General features: G+C 37.6%; 1 protein-coding gene across 1 annotated transcript in view; it reads left to right on the forward strand.

The window, feature by feature from the left end:
- Positions 1 to 15,079, forward strand: part of Il1rapl1 (interleukin 1 receptor accessory protein-like 1) — a 1,198,232-nt gene extending 1,183,153 nt beyond the window's left edge. The window contains exons 10-11 of the mRNA XM_013026494.1: positions 12,823 to 12,993; positions 13,432 to 15,079. Coding sequence (XP_012881948.1) covers positions 12,823 to 12,993; positions 13,432 to 14,150 — 890 coding nt within the window. The 3' untranslated portion in view covers positions 14,151 to 15,079. The remainder of the gene's footprint in view (positions 1 to 12,822; positions 12,994 to 13,431) is intronic.
- Positions 15,080 to 15,694: the final 615 nt, after the last annotated feature.

Raw genomic sequence — 15,694 nt, forward strand, 5'->3', positions numbered from 1 at the left:
CTTGGTAAGAAATGTACGCATTATCCTGCCCATGCAATTGTAACCCCTCTGTACAGTATGTTCACAAATAAAATAAAATAAAATTAAAAAAAATAATTGAAATGAAAAGTAAATACAGGTTAGCTAGGGAGCCTTCCTAACATTGTGTGAGATTCTTGGTTCAATCTCTGGCCATTTCAAAAGAAAAAATAAGAAAATAGACTGAAATCTATTAAAACATACATATAATAATCACAAAATCAAAATATTAAAATTAAGTAGATTCATGCGAACTCATTAAAATATTATAACTTAGTTTTACATCATATTGTTACTGAAAAATTATATTTTAAAATTATGATTATACATTAGAAGACAAACATATCTCCTGTGAGACATGGGAAATGACTTACTTTTCGAAAACTATCATTTACTCAAAGTATATCAATGGCAATTTATAGTTACCATAGTTTTTTGAGCTCATATGGTAACCCTACACACATAAAATGACTTTTCTGTAATAAAAAGTACACAATATATCCAGTCTTATTTTGCTAACCCATTTACTAAATAATGGCCTCTGTCTCTGGTCAATTTCACTATGTGATTTATAAATATTTGAGAATGGTCAGAAAAAAAAGAAGAAACGGCCAACTACTAAAGACATCTGACAACTATTCAATAGATATTTAAAGGTTAAAAATCTGCCAAGGACCTGGATGTCAATCTTAAACCATTTCTATTGTCAGCAAATCTCTATCCTAGTACAGATTCAATATAGCTATCACATTCCTCTTGAATAATGCATTGTCAGATTTCATTTTCTATTTGTTAAAAAAGCTGTCTTACTCTAAATACCTATGAATCCTTTGATTTCTCAATCTTCTTAAAGAGCATTGAGATTTATATTTTCTCATATCTTAAAAGGAAAGATATGCTTATGCTTCGACTTTCTAAGCTCATTTTTATTCCTGGTACAGTTTCAAGTTTGCCCATAAAGATTACTTAATAATATTTTAACTTTTGTGTCTTTGCTTTTTTGTTGCTTCCTTTGGGTTCTGCTTTGGTTTTTGAGATGTCTGTCCTGTATTGCCCAGGCTGATCTGGGACTTTCAGACCCAAGTAATTCACTTGTGTCAGCCTCTCAAGTATCTAGTATTCTAGATTCACACTATCATGCCTGGCCAACTCTCTCTCCCATTATTTTTTTTGGGGTCTGGTCGTGGGGCCTGAACTCTGGGCCTGGGTACTGTCCCTCAGCTCTTCAGCTCAAGGCTAGCGCTCTACCACTCGAGCCACAGCACCACTTCTGGCTTTTTTCTTTTTGCTTATGTGGTGCTGAGGAATCAAACCCAGGGCCTCATGCATGCAAGGCAAGCGCTCTACCACTGAGCCACCTTCCCAGCCCCTCTCTCCCATTTTATATCTATCATCTATCACAATTTTTTTATTATCTTTAAGTAGTTGTATAAATGAGGTGCCATTTAACAAACAAGTTTATAAATACAATGAATCTTGATCAATGTCACCCCCTTCAAGGTATTTTCGAGACAAGGTCTTACCATGTATTCTAGGCTGACCTCAAACTTGTAAACCTTCTCCTAAAATAATAGGTGTATGGCACCACATAAAGCCTTTCTTCATAATATTTTAAATCCATGCTTTCATTTGCTATGGTTTATAAACCCCTCAAATTTTTAAAACATAATTTTGAAAAAATATATTTAAAAAATTATTGTTTTTAAATTTGTTTCAGTCATTGTAAGGAGGAAAATCTGAAGGACCTGTTGTTTGGCCTCAAGTAACGAAACAATTAGTTGATGGATTTGATCTTGGGTTTTTGTTTGTTGTCTGTTTTATTTTATTTTTTAAATATTACTTTATGGTAAAGGTGATATACAGAGGGATAACAGTTATATAAGTAAGGTAATGAGTACATTTCTTGTCAAACAGTGTTACCCCCTCCCTCATTTTTCTCATGCTTTCCCTCCCCCTATTCCACTCCCTGCTATGTTGTAAAGTTCATTTCCAACATAATTTCTAGTAAGTATTGCCCTTGCATTGATTCATACATTGTCCCACTGTTTCTGTGATTCCCCTTCCCTACACCAAATCAGATAAACTATTTTATAAGATGAAGGGTATCATAAGCAAAAACAGTGACTATGGGGAATAAACCAGAGGAGGAAAAAAATGAAAGACAAAAGAGATAACTGCAAACAGAACACTAAAAGAAAAAAGAAAAAGAAAACCACCACACAAAAATCTCTTGTTTCCATATCATGGAGATCATTTAAATTATCATCATTTTATATAGTCGTATGTACATGGCTATTGGGCTATTGTGATCTTCTGCTAGGACTATACCAGGCATATAGTAATTACTGCAAATGAGGAAAACCATGGAGCCTATGTTTCTTTGGGTCTAGCTTACTTCACTTAATATGATTTTTTCCATGTCTTTCCATTTCCTTACAAATGAGGTGGTGTCATCCTTTCTGATGGAAGCATAGAATTCTATTGTGTGTATGTATGTATGTATGTATGTATATATGTATGTATATATATATGGATATAGGTGTATATATACATATGTGTATATGTATATAGATATACATGTATATGTATATGTGCATATACATGTATGTGTGTGTGTGTATATATATATATATATATATATGTGTGTGTATTATATATACCACATCTTCTTGATCCATTCATCTTCTGAGGGGCACCTGGGTTGATTCTATATCTTAGCTTTGCATTTCTGGCAGAATCTTGAAATTGCACCTGAAGCAACAGGTGAAGAACACCATACCCAACACTATCCTCTTTATCATAAAAATGTGGATTGTCACTATTGTTTAGAGTGTATACCATCTGAATATTAAGAAAATATATTATGGAGTTGAGGGGGAAAGGTTTAAATGCTACTCTAGCACTCCAGGTAATTAATTACCTGGTAGCTGGCTGAAGTTGCCTGATGTTAGCGAGACTTCTGCATGCCTGCACTCTGCTCCAGAACAGATTTAATGTGGTTGCTGACTAGCAGCATCAGCTTCTGGGAGCTTGCCATAAAAATCCTGAGGACCTATATTGGAATTACTGAATGAGAAAACTAGAGTTAGGGGCCAGCAGTCTATGTTTTAACAAGTCTTGTAAATATTTATTCGTGCTCAAGTCTGAAAAACATTTTCTCAGAGGCGTTTACATGAGTCATGTGGCTTTCTTTGAAAAACAATAAGGAGAGAGTTCCGGGAAGATGGCGGAAGAGAATCTGGAGGCTAAACAAGCTCTCCCATAGAAAGCAGTTTTAGAGTTCCAGTGAACAGTCCTAAGCCAGAGAATCACACCAAGTGTGCCATCACAGGACAGAGAGTTAGGCCAGAGAGGGAAAATCCAAGCAAGGAGACAGATCTGAGCACTTGCCAGCAGATGCGGGAGCAGTTGCAGCTGCGGCGGCAGCCATAGCCGCCAGACCTACAACAAGAAGAGTCTGGGACAAAGGCGCCAGATGCGGTGGGCAAGCAGATTCTACTCAACACCAGCAAGAACTGATAAGGAACAGATATATTCATCCTGCAGATCACAGACTAGAGATGACCCAGGAACCAACACTCCACTCAACACTCCACTCCGGTGGCATGAGTAGAAGCCTGACATGTTACTCCTTCTCAGGGAGCAGAGGAGGGAAGGCCACCCATCCCCCACCCCACTACTGGAGATCTCCATCTATGACACTGACAAAGGCCCAGATGAGCAGCTAGCTCCAACTCAGGCCTTGGAAGAAAACAAGAGTCATTTAGCAGGTCACAAGAATCTAACCTGACCTGCCAGGCTCAGCTCCACCCAGGAAAAAGTCATCCAGCACAGCCAGAGAAAGCTCTGCCTCCAAGGAGTGGCTTTCTTCACTGGGTAAACAGAGCCAGAGGCTGCCCCTCCCTACAGCAGCCTTGACAATCAATTGAAATTCAGTAAACATAAACCCTGAGAATGGCTCCAGACTGGGCTCTTTGAGTGTTTCAGAAGCTAGCCCCTCTGGGAAAAGCTACTGTTTGCTGAAAGGCCTCAACTCTACCCAGAACCTACCCTCATCTCAGCATCTCCAAACTAGAGGAAACAGCCATCTCCCTCTTTTGTGATACTCAAAACAGATCTGGCTCCCACTGAACTAGCCTGGGAGGAGGATCACAAAATCCTGGGTAAAGCAGAGCATTTTTCTGCCTGCCCAAACAAACTGACTAACCAATCAAGCCACAGGAAAACCAAACACCAAAAGCAGACCAGAGATTACACCAACAGACTGGTTACTGACACAAGGGAGACACAGTATCTTCCCACCCCCCCAAAAAAAAACCAAAGAACTTTCTTTTTATCCGTACCTTATTTTTAATTTTTATTTTTTTTAAATTTTGTGTTCTATTATTTTACTTTTCTTCCTTGTATAATTTTTATTTTAGGTGTATATGTGTGCGATTTTTTTTATTCTCTACTGACCTTTTGATCCTTTTTTCTTTCTTTTCTCATTCTTTTCACTTCTCTTTCATTCTTTTCTGCATGACTTAATTGCTATTCTGCTCATCCTCAGATATACCCATCATCATTATTAGATCTTATCCCCCCATTTTGTATAAACTTAATCCAGAAATTTATTACTCAATTCAAAACCACTTAGACTTGAATTCCTTAATAGCAGTATTACCTCTTTATACCCATATAATATTTTAAACATTTTTATTTTTTAGTTTTTCATGTCTCCTTTCTGTCCCTCCCCTCGTCTCATCCCATCCCCATTCTTCTCTGAATACTACTTCTTCAAACTTGCAGTTTTTAAGGGTTTCACTTTTTAATTTTAAATTTTTGTTTTACCATTTTTTCTTGTCTCTTTTTTCTTTTCCTTCTTTTTCTTCTTTTTTTTCTTTTTTTCTTTTTTTTCTTTTTTTCTCTCTCTGCTATAATCCTGTCCAACCATTTTTCCTCTTTGAGATTAGGACTTGGTTTATTCCACTCTCCCCTCACATTCCACATCCCTCTAATCCTATTTTCCCCCACATTCTCCCTAAACCTAATAATTTCTGGCTGGCAAATTCTCCTTTGCTGTTCTTAGGCCATTAAGACAGAGTTGTTTGATGTTGAATAGATTGTATCTCTTGAACTAGATTGTATCTTCAGACTTTTGACTGTGCAACTATGGACTTCAGTTGATGCTTGCCTTAAAATAGTGTTCTAGCACAAAACTGGTGTTACTCTCATTCCAAATGGGCAGAACAAGCTGTAAAAACATAAGAAAAATGGTAAGTCCTGGGATCTTAACTCCCACTCATGACAATCAAGGGATAGAACAGACAATAAATAATCCAGAGGAGAGTTCCCAAAAAGCTCTACAAACACTACAGGTAAACAAAGTAAATGAAAAGAGTGAAAACCTGCAAAGGTCTCTGTGTGAGCATGATAGGGAAAGAGAGGAGGCAAACCAAAGATCAATACAGGAGTCTCATCAGCATGAGGAAGCTACTCATAGATTGATACAGGAATATCGTGAGCAGATTGAGAACACTTAAAGAGAAATAAAGGAATTGCATGAACAAGCTGAGATCAGTCAAAGAGAAACATAGGAATTGTGTGAGCTGGCTGAGAACAGACAAAGAGAAAGTCCGGAATGGCATGAGCAGGCTGAGAACACTTAAAGAGAACTACAGGAATTGTGTGAACGTGAGGAAGTTAATCAAAGAGTAATACAGGAATTGAGAGAGCAGGATGAGTATAGACAAAGATCAATGGAGACATTCATGGAATCTATAAACAGAGTGCTGAAAGAAATCAGGGAGACCACAAAGAGAATGCTGAATGGAACCCAACAGAAGGAATGGGAGTCCAAGGAAACCATAACAAATCAACTAAGTGATTTGAGAATAAACACAGAACACCAAATTAAGGAAGTAAAGAAGTTCTTACAAGATTTAAAACAAAGTTCCAACAAAGAATTTGAAGCCATCAAAGCCAACCAATTAGGAGGAAAAGAAGTAAAAAACAAAGTAGAAAGTCTTGATAATAGGTTAGACCACGGAGAAGACCGAATCTCGGGGAATGAAGACAGCCTAGATATTATAAAGAAGAACATACAACCATCCAAGACAAATCTAAGAAATATGATAGATCTATTCAACATTTGGAAGACACCATCAGAAGGCCTAATCTGAGGATAATGGGTGTAGAGGAGCACTTAGCAGAGATCCTAGCAGGGAACTTCCCAAACATGCAAAAAGATAGGCCTATTCAAATACAAGAAGCTTTTAGAACTCCAAATAGACCAGACCAGAACAGGACATCCCACCACAAAATAAAAACCAAACAGAATCAATTCAGACCAAGGAAAAGATCCTTAAAGCTGTCAAGGAGAAAAGATCAATCACCTATAAAGGGAAACCAATTAGAATCACCTCAGATTTCTCAGCAGAGACAATCAAAGCAAGAAAAGCCTGAAATGATATATGCCATGTCCTAACGACAAACAACTATCAACCAAGAATATTGTACCCAGCTAAACTCTCCTTCATAACCGAAGTTCAAATAAAAAAACTTCCAGAGCAAAGAAATATTGAAACAATACATCTCCACCAAACCAGCCCTACAAAAGATTCTTAAAGATGTCCTACACATAGAAAACCAACAAGACCACAATAAAGACCTAGAAACTGCACCCAAACTGAGAATCCATGAACCATAGGAAGAACCCAGTTGCCCCAGCCCCCAAGAAGGTGGATAAAATGGCAGGAACTCCAAATAACTCTCAGTACTATCTCTTAACATTAACGGGCTTAACTCTCCAATTAAGCAACATAGACTGTCTAGTTGGACTAAAAAGCAAGATCCTTCTATCTGTTGCCTTCAGGAGTCATACCTTGTTCATAAAAAGAAACACATTTTGAATGTGAAAGGCTGGAACAAAATCTACCAAGCAAATGGCCCCCATAAACAGGCAGGAGTTGCAATCCTAATATCAGATGAAATAGACTTCAAATTAAAATTAGAAGAGATAAAGAAGGTTGCTCCATAATAATATCCTCCTTCAGGAGGATATTACAATTCTAAATCTCTATTCGCCAAACAATGGAGCACCCACATTTATCCAATAAACACTACTTTTTCTCAAATCTCACATAGATCCAAAGACATTAATTGTTGGGGACTTTAACTCACCACTATCCCCACTAGATAGATCAACTAGGCAAAAATTCAACAGAGAAACCACAGACCTAAACAACTGCATAGATCAACTAGATTTAACAGACATCTACCAAATATTTCACCCAACATATCAGAATACATGCTCTTCTCAGCAGCACATGGAACATTTCCCAAAATAAGCCACATTTTAGGTCACAAAGCACACTTGTCCAAATTCAGAAACATTGAAGTTATACCTTGAATTCTCTCAGATCACAAGGGAATAAAATTAGAACTCAACACCAAAAGCCACAAAGAAAGCCCTGTAACACATGGAGGCTGAACAACACACTGCTGAATCACCAGTGGGTCATGGAAGAGATTAGAAACCAAATTCAAATGTTCATGATATTCAACAAAAATGAACACACAAATTACCAGTTCCTCTGGGACACAGCAAAGGCAGTACTCAGAGGCAAGTTTATAGCTCTGAATTACTACATCAAATAATTGGAGAGATCTGAAACCAACAATTTAATGAGACACCTGAGCCTCCCTGAAAAAGAGCAGCAAGATAAACCCCAACCCAGTAGACAGAAAGAAATAATTAAAATGAAATCAGAATTAAATGAATTAGAATCCAAAAAAACATAGAAAGAATCACCAAAACAAAGAGTTGGTTCTTTGAAAAAATTAACAAAATTGACAGACCCTAAGCAAATCTTATCAGAAAAAGAAGAGAACACACCCAAATAAATAAATTCAGAGATGAGAATGGAAACATCACCACAGAAACAACCAAGATTCAGAACATTATAAGGGAATACTCATCAAACCTTTATGCTAATACGTTTGAGAACTTGGCAGAAATGGACCTTTTCCTAGCAAATATTGACATGCTGAAACTAAACCAAGATGAGGAAAACCATCTTAAAAGGCCCATATCAAGCATTGAAATACACAGCAATAAGAGACCTCCCATCTAAGAAAAGCCCAGGACCAGATGGTTTTACAGCGGAATTCTACAAGGCCTTCAAAGTGGTAATAGTAACCCTCATTCCAAAACCAGGCAGAGACTCATCAAATAAAGTGAACATAGACCCTTATCTTTGACAAATATTGATGCAAAACTTCTCAACAAAATTTTGACCAATCGACTTCAACAATTCATCCAAAAAATCATATACCGCAATCAAATAGGATTCATTCCAGGGATGCAAAGCTGGTTCAATATACACAAATCAATTAACACAATTCATCACATCAACAAAAGCAAGGATAAGAACTACGTGGTTATCTCAATAGATGCAGAAAAAGCATTTGACAAGATCCACCACCCACTTATGATGAAGGTTCTGGAAAAATTTGGAATCTATGGAACATTCCTCAATACAATAAAGGCTGTATATGACAAACCTACAGCCAGCATTATACCCAATGTTGAAGAACTAAAGCCATTTCCTCTAAACTCAGGAAGAATAAAAAGATGCCTACTCTCTCCACTGCTCTTCAATCTAGTATTAGAATGCTTAGCTCCAACAATAAGACAAGATGCAAACATAAAGGGGATCCAAATAGGGAAAGAAGAAGTAAAACACTCCCTCTTGCAGATGACATGATCTTGTATATAAAGAATCCCATGGACTCTGCTCCCAAATTACTCAAGGTGATTCAAAATTTTGGCAAAGTAGCAGGGTATAAAATTAACCCTCAAAAGTCAATGGCTTTTCTGTATGTCAACAATGAGAAAAGTGTGGCTGAAATTAGGAAAGCAACTCCATTTGAAATAGCCCCACAAAAAATAAAATACCTAGGAATTAACTTAACCAAAGAAGTGAAGGACCTCTATGATGAAAACTTTAAAAACTTGAAAAAGGAAATCAAAACAGAACTTAGGAAGTGGAAAAATCTCGCAAGCTCTTGGATTGGAAAGATCAACTTCATGAAAATGGCAATACTGCCCAAGGCTATCTACAAATTCAATGCGATACCTATCAATATTCCAACTGCATTCTTCAAGGAAATAGAAGAGGCAATCCAAAAATTCATATGGAACAATAAAAGACCCCGAATAGCAAAAATGATCCTTAACAGAAAGAACAGTGCTGGAGGAATATCAATACTGAATTTCAAAGTCTACTACAAAGCCATAGTAATCAAAATAGCTTGGTACTGGCACAAGAACAGACCCCAGGACCAATGGAATAGAATTGAAAACCCAGAAATGAACCGAAAGACCTATAGCCATCTAATCTTTGATAAGGGAGCTAAAGAAATAGAATGGAAGAAAGACAGCATCTTCAGTAAATGGTGCTGGCAAAATTGGTTAACTACATGTAGAAAACTAAAGCTAGATCCTTATATATCACCCTGCACCAGAATCAACTCCAAATGGATCAAAGACCTCGAAGTCAAAGCAGACACTCTGAAAACATTACAGGATGGAATAAGAGAAACCCTAGGTCTCCTTGGCACAGGCCAAAATTTTCTTAATAGAGACCTAGAAACACAACAGATCAAAGAAAGGTTGGACAAATGGGATTGCATGATATTGCAGAGCTTCTGCATGGCAAAGGACATAGCTAGCAAGATCAATACAAAGTCCACGGAATGGGAAAAGATCTTCACTAGCCATACAACAGACAAGGGTCTCATATCTAAAATATACCTGGAACTTAAAAAATTAAGTCCCCCAAAAACAAATCTTCAAAGAAACAACTGCCCAATAAATAAGTGGGCTAAACGACTTAAAGAGAAACTTTTCTGAAGAGGAAAGAAGGATGGCCAATAGACACATGAAGAAATGCTCGACCTCTCTAGCCATAAAAGAAATGTAAATCAAAACAACATTGAGATACCACCTCACCCCAGTTAGAATGGCTATAATCAAGAACTCTCATAACAACAGATGCTGGAGGGGATGTGGACAGAAAGGAACCTTACTACATTGTTGCTGGGAGTGTAAACTTGTTCAACCACTTTGGAAAGCAGTATGGAGTTTCCTCAAAAGACTCCACATAGAGCTCCCCTATGACCCAGCAGTCCCACTTTTGGGCATTTACCCAAATGTGCACAAACAAGACCATACTAAAGCTACCAGCACAACTATGTTTATTGCAGCATTATTTACCATAGCTAAGAGATGGAACCCAGATGCCCCTCAGTAGATGGGTGGATCAAGAAAATGTGGTATATATCACAATGGAATTCTCTGCCTCCATCAGACAGAATGACATTGCCCCTTTTGTTAGGAAATGGAAAGACTTGGAAAAAATTATATTAAGAGAAGTAAGCTAGGCCCAAAGAAACATAGGTCCCATGGTTTCCCTTATTTGCAATAACTAGTATATGTCTGAGTCAAGCAGAAAAGGTCAGATAAGGTAATGTTAGGGGAATGAACCCCAAGATAAGTATTCAAATATTTTTTTCTTTCATGCAATTGTTTCTAACATATGTATAAGATGAATTCTTTGTTGCTTTATATGTCCCTCCCCCTCGGTATAACTCATGCTTTCACTGTATTTGATGTTGGTATAATTTGTGGAGAGGAAGGGAAAAAACAAATCATTTAACTGGGGATACATGTGGATCCATTGCAACAATGAGATATATAAGTCGTTCTGTCGAAAAAGGAACTTAACAACTTTGGTGGGGCGGGGAGGATTGGGTGGGGAGGATTGGGTGGGGGGCTGGGGGGAGTATGGGAAGGGATGTGAAGTGGAAACAAAGAGGAGGCAACAATGCTTGATAAGAAATGTACTCATGGGCTGGGAAGGTGGCTCAGTGGTAGAGTGCTTGCCTTGCATGCCTGAGGCCCTGGGTTGGATTCCTCAGCAGCACATAAGCAAAAAATAAAAAAGCCGGAAGTGGCGCTGTGACTCAAGTGGTAGAGCGCTAGCCTTGAGCTGAAGAGCTGAGGGACAGCGCCCAGGCCCAGAGTTCAGGCCCCATGACAGGACCCCCCCCCAAAAAATGTACTCATTATCTTGCCCATGTAATTGTAACTCCTCTGTATGGTATTCTCACAATAAAAAAATAAAAAATAAAAGAACAACAATAAGGAACTACAGTTCCAAAATATTCCAAAGGAATCTTTCAAAACAGAGACCACACCTCCTAGTAATTCATTTAATTCATTTCATCAACAGATACATTTGAAAACCTATCAATCCTTAATCATATATCCAAGACAAGCATCTTTTGGATTCTGAGAGAAAAAAAAGATTAACAAATCTCTCTCTCCTCTCTCCCTCTCTCTCTCTCTCTACTTGTAACTGAGACAAAATAGGCTCAGCTTTAAGGAAAATAAACTGCAGATATAGCTATTGATAATTTACATGATCTGTAGTGAGATATTTTTTGAGCTACCATAAAGCATGGTCAGAGGTGATGTTTGGGAAGGTAAATTTGATTGCTCTATTCTGAAAAAGAAAAAGGTAATGAAAAGTGAAGATCATGTAAAATAGTACAGCTAAGAAATTAGTAGAGCTTGGCCTAGGAGGAAATAGAAGGCCAACAATGTCCCAGAGAGTAGTTTTGATATGGGTAGAAGCAAGTAGAACACGCACTTGAAGTTTAGATGAAAAGAAATGTAATTGCTTTATTGTTAAAATTAAAATGAAGCAAATGATGGATAACAATTTGCAATCAGAATCTTGGTATATCGTACTTATGTTAACTGTGAGGTACATGCTGTGATCATCCAAATTAAGCACATAGGAGTGAGAAACCGAGTTATAAGAGAAAGAGAATGGTGCTAGACATAAAGTTAAGAAGTATTTACATAGAAATGATTACTGATGTTATGGGAAGAATGGAAATTCTCTAATAGAAAATGAGCTGAGAGAGAAATGAAGTGGGCCACAGGAAAAATCCTGCAGAATGACATCATTCATAGATTAGAAGAGAGGCTTAGAAGAGAGGCATCCATGAAAAGGCTGGAAAGTGACCAGGACAATGCCATGTAAGGAAAGGTGATATCCACCCTGAACTTATTGGTATGAATGGATCAGATGATCACATATCTTCTGACTTCTGAATATGCTCTTAATGTTCCAGTGTTTATATTCATCTGAGTTTTGTTGTTGTTGTTCTTGTTGTTGTTTGTTGGTCTTGGGGCTTGAACTCAGGGTCTGGGCACAGTCCCTGAGCATTTTTTTTGAAGGTCTTTTATTCTACCTCTTTGAGTCACAGCTCCGTTTCCAGTTTTTGAGTGGACAATTGGAAATAAGAGTCTCACAGGGACTTTTTTGCCTGGGCTGGCTTCGAACCACAATCCTCAGATCTCAGCCTTCTGAGTAGCTACGATTACAGGCTTGAGCCACCAGTGCCCAGCTCTGAGGTTTTTAGGGTGGTTTCTTTTTATCTTTTTTTCTGTTCTGTGGTTTGAATTCAGAGCTTCACAGTTGTTAAGCAGGTGGTCTATTACAGAGCCATGCCTCCAGCCCTAATTTTGTCATACTTTTAAGCCTAGAGAAGACACAACTAAATCAAACTTCTACACTTTATACCTCCAAGCTAATTTCAGATTATTTGGTATTACATAATGTTTAATAAAAATTAATGAAGGCTTCTTCCAGGAATGGAACATTGGAAGGTGTTTATGAGTATTTTCGTGTACTGTTGTTTTCTTTCTAGAGTAATGATTTCAACTTTATTCTGTAATGTTTTTGACAGACAATAAAGATTATGATGCCTATTTGTCATATACTAAAGTGGATCCTGACCAATGGAATCAAGAGACTGGGGAGGAAGAACGTTTTGCACTGGAAATCCTGCCTGATATGCTTGAAAAGCATTATGGATATAAGTTGTTTATACCAGATAGGGATTTAATCCCAACAGGAAGTAAGTTAATGTCTTCCTTTGCATAGTCGTTTGAATACTGTTGTATCTGTTTAGTAATATCATTTTATGTAGAATTTTAATGTTTTAACTTTAAAATTGTATCTTTAAATCTTTTTAAATTGTTAGTTTCTTGAAAAAGAAAGCTCTTCATGTACTCACATGAAATTTTAAATTTTGGTGCCCCAATGAAAATACTTCATTATTCTATCCAGCGTCTTATTCTATGAGCCTTGAAATCAAATGAGACATTTGCACCTGAGCAGAATATTTCTAACCAAGTCTATTGAAAGTGATTATTGGCTATTTTGGTCTTCTCATTTGGTGGGTAAATTGCTGTTACCTACCTACCAGCAATTTTCATTTAATGTCTGAGAATCTGCCAAGGCCTTTTGGGACCAAATGATCAGTTCACTCATTCTGATATTTTTCTCTTTGTAGCATACATTGAAGATGTGGCAAGATGTGTAGATCAAAGTAAGCGCCTGATTATTGTCATGACCCCAAATTATGTAGTTCGAAGGGGATGGAGCATCTTTGAGCTGGAGACGAGACTTCGCAACATGCTTGTAACTGGAGAAATTAAAGTCATTCTCATCGAATGCAGTGAACTGCGAGGAATTATGAACTACCAGGAGGTAGAGGCCCTCAAGCACACCATTAAGCTCCTGACGGTTATTAAATGGCATGGACCAAAATGCAACAAGTTGAACTCTAAATTCTGGAAACGTTTACAATACGAAATGCCTTTTAAGAGGATAGAACCCATTACACACGAGCAGGCTTTAGATGTCAGTGAGCAGGGGCCTTTTGGAGAGCTGCAGACTGTCTCAGCCATTTCCATGGCCGCGGCTACCTCCACAGCTCTAGCCACTGCCCATCCAGATCTCCGTTCTACCTTTCACAACACTTACCATTCACAAATGCGTCAGAAACACTACTACCGAAGCTATGAGTACGACGTACCTCCTACTGGCACCCTGCCTCTTACCTCCATAGGAAATCAGCATACCTACTGTAACATCCCTATGACACTCATCAACGGGCAGCGGCCACAGACAAAGTCGAGCAGGGAGCAGAATCCAGACGAAGCCCACACAAACAGTGCCATCCTGCCGCTGTTGCCAAGGGAGACCAGTATATCCAGTGTGATTTGGTGACAGAAAAGCAAGGGACATCCCAAGTCCCTGGGAGTTTGAGTGGAATCTGCAGTCCAGTGCCTGGAACTAAATCCTCGACTGCTGCTGTTAAAAACATGCATTACAATCTCTAGAACACGAGGAAAAACAGGGTCTTGTACATATGTTTTTTGGAATTTCTTTGTAGCATCAGTATCTTCCTGTTTTACCATGTCTCTTACCATTACATTTTTTGACTTTGTTTTATATGTCATTAGAATTTGTAAATTTACATTTTTTTTAAGAAGAGACTGATGTATAGATAGAAACCCCTTTTTTGCTTCATTAGTTTAGTTTTAGAATGGGTTTTTAATTTCTTTTTTAAATTTTATTTTGCTTTTAACATTTCCTTGGGGTGCTTGGACAAATCTATCCGATGGGACAAGGAACACTGGATCCTCTCTCGGGTTCTTGCCTAGGACATCCGGGCCATGTTGGCCTTCAGAGAGCAGTGTGACAAATGCCAGCATTGCCATTTGGGAACAGGAGAGAAAGAGAGAAAAAAAGAGAGAGCGAGAAAGAGAGAGAGAGAGAGAAACATTTGTTCATAGGAAGGCCCCTCAAGTCAGAGCCCTGAATCTCTTCCTTGTCCCGCCTCATTCCCCATCTCTACCCTTCTAAATGGCAGCATGATGTGTAAACTCTGCGGAGGGGTGGGGGTGGGTCTAACTGTCTTAACATTTAATTCACTGCTCTTCAGATTACACTCTAGACCCAAAGGTGTGCTAGTCACGTGACAGTGACCACTGCAGAGTGCTAAGAAGATCAAGGGCATGAAAGAAAATGGGGGAGAGTGTTGTTTCCGTTTTTTAAATGAGTTGATGTACCCTTATATAAATATATATAAATATATAAATATATATGAAACAACAAAACAAAACAAAACAAAACAAAAAAAACAAAAAAACCATAAAAAAAAAAACAAAAAAAAATCAAGCCCTATATTTGATCACTTCCTGGAAAGGCATGAATGTGTTTGTGGCTGTTTTTGTTTAATATTCTACTTTCTCTTTTCCCTCTATAATTTTTCTGCAAATGAGATTATGTGCAAATGCCAGGCAAGTTAACTCAAAGGGGTGAATCGAGGCAAGTAAAAATGAAATTTACATTGAAGGCTTCCAAATCTAAGGGAGGAACAGGATATGTCATCAAATATATTTGTCACCTTGTATTATACAAAATGTTATTTTCTAAAGAGTAAGAGAAAAATCTGTGAAACGTATTGTGGGGTCCTCTTGTATTTAAATGTTAACTCGTTTGTATTTACTTTTCCAGGTTACATTCAGAACTGTTTGGTTTCAGTTTGTGAACATAAGCAACACTTATAAATATCAAGGTATTTAAATAAGAACTCAGGAGGTCACACATATAAATAACAGAAATCAGTATCTTCAAAATACACATTATTTACATAAAGTAGTTTTTAAATTAGATCAGCAAGTATTTAAAATAATTAATTTTACTGTACAAAGAATTAATTTAATTTTAACTATATGATTCTATTTTTCAGAAACAGAAAGCCGATG

The sequence above is a fragment of the Dipodomys ordii genome, unplaced genomic scaffold (genome assembly GCF_000151885.1).
Source record: "Dipodomys ordii isolate 6190 unplaced genomic scaffold, Dord_2.0 Scaffold94, whole genome shotgun sequence".
NCBI lineage: Eukaryota > Metazoa > Chordata > Mammalia > Rodentia > Heteromyidae > Dipodomys > Dipodomys ordii.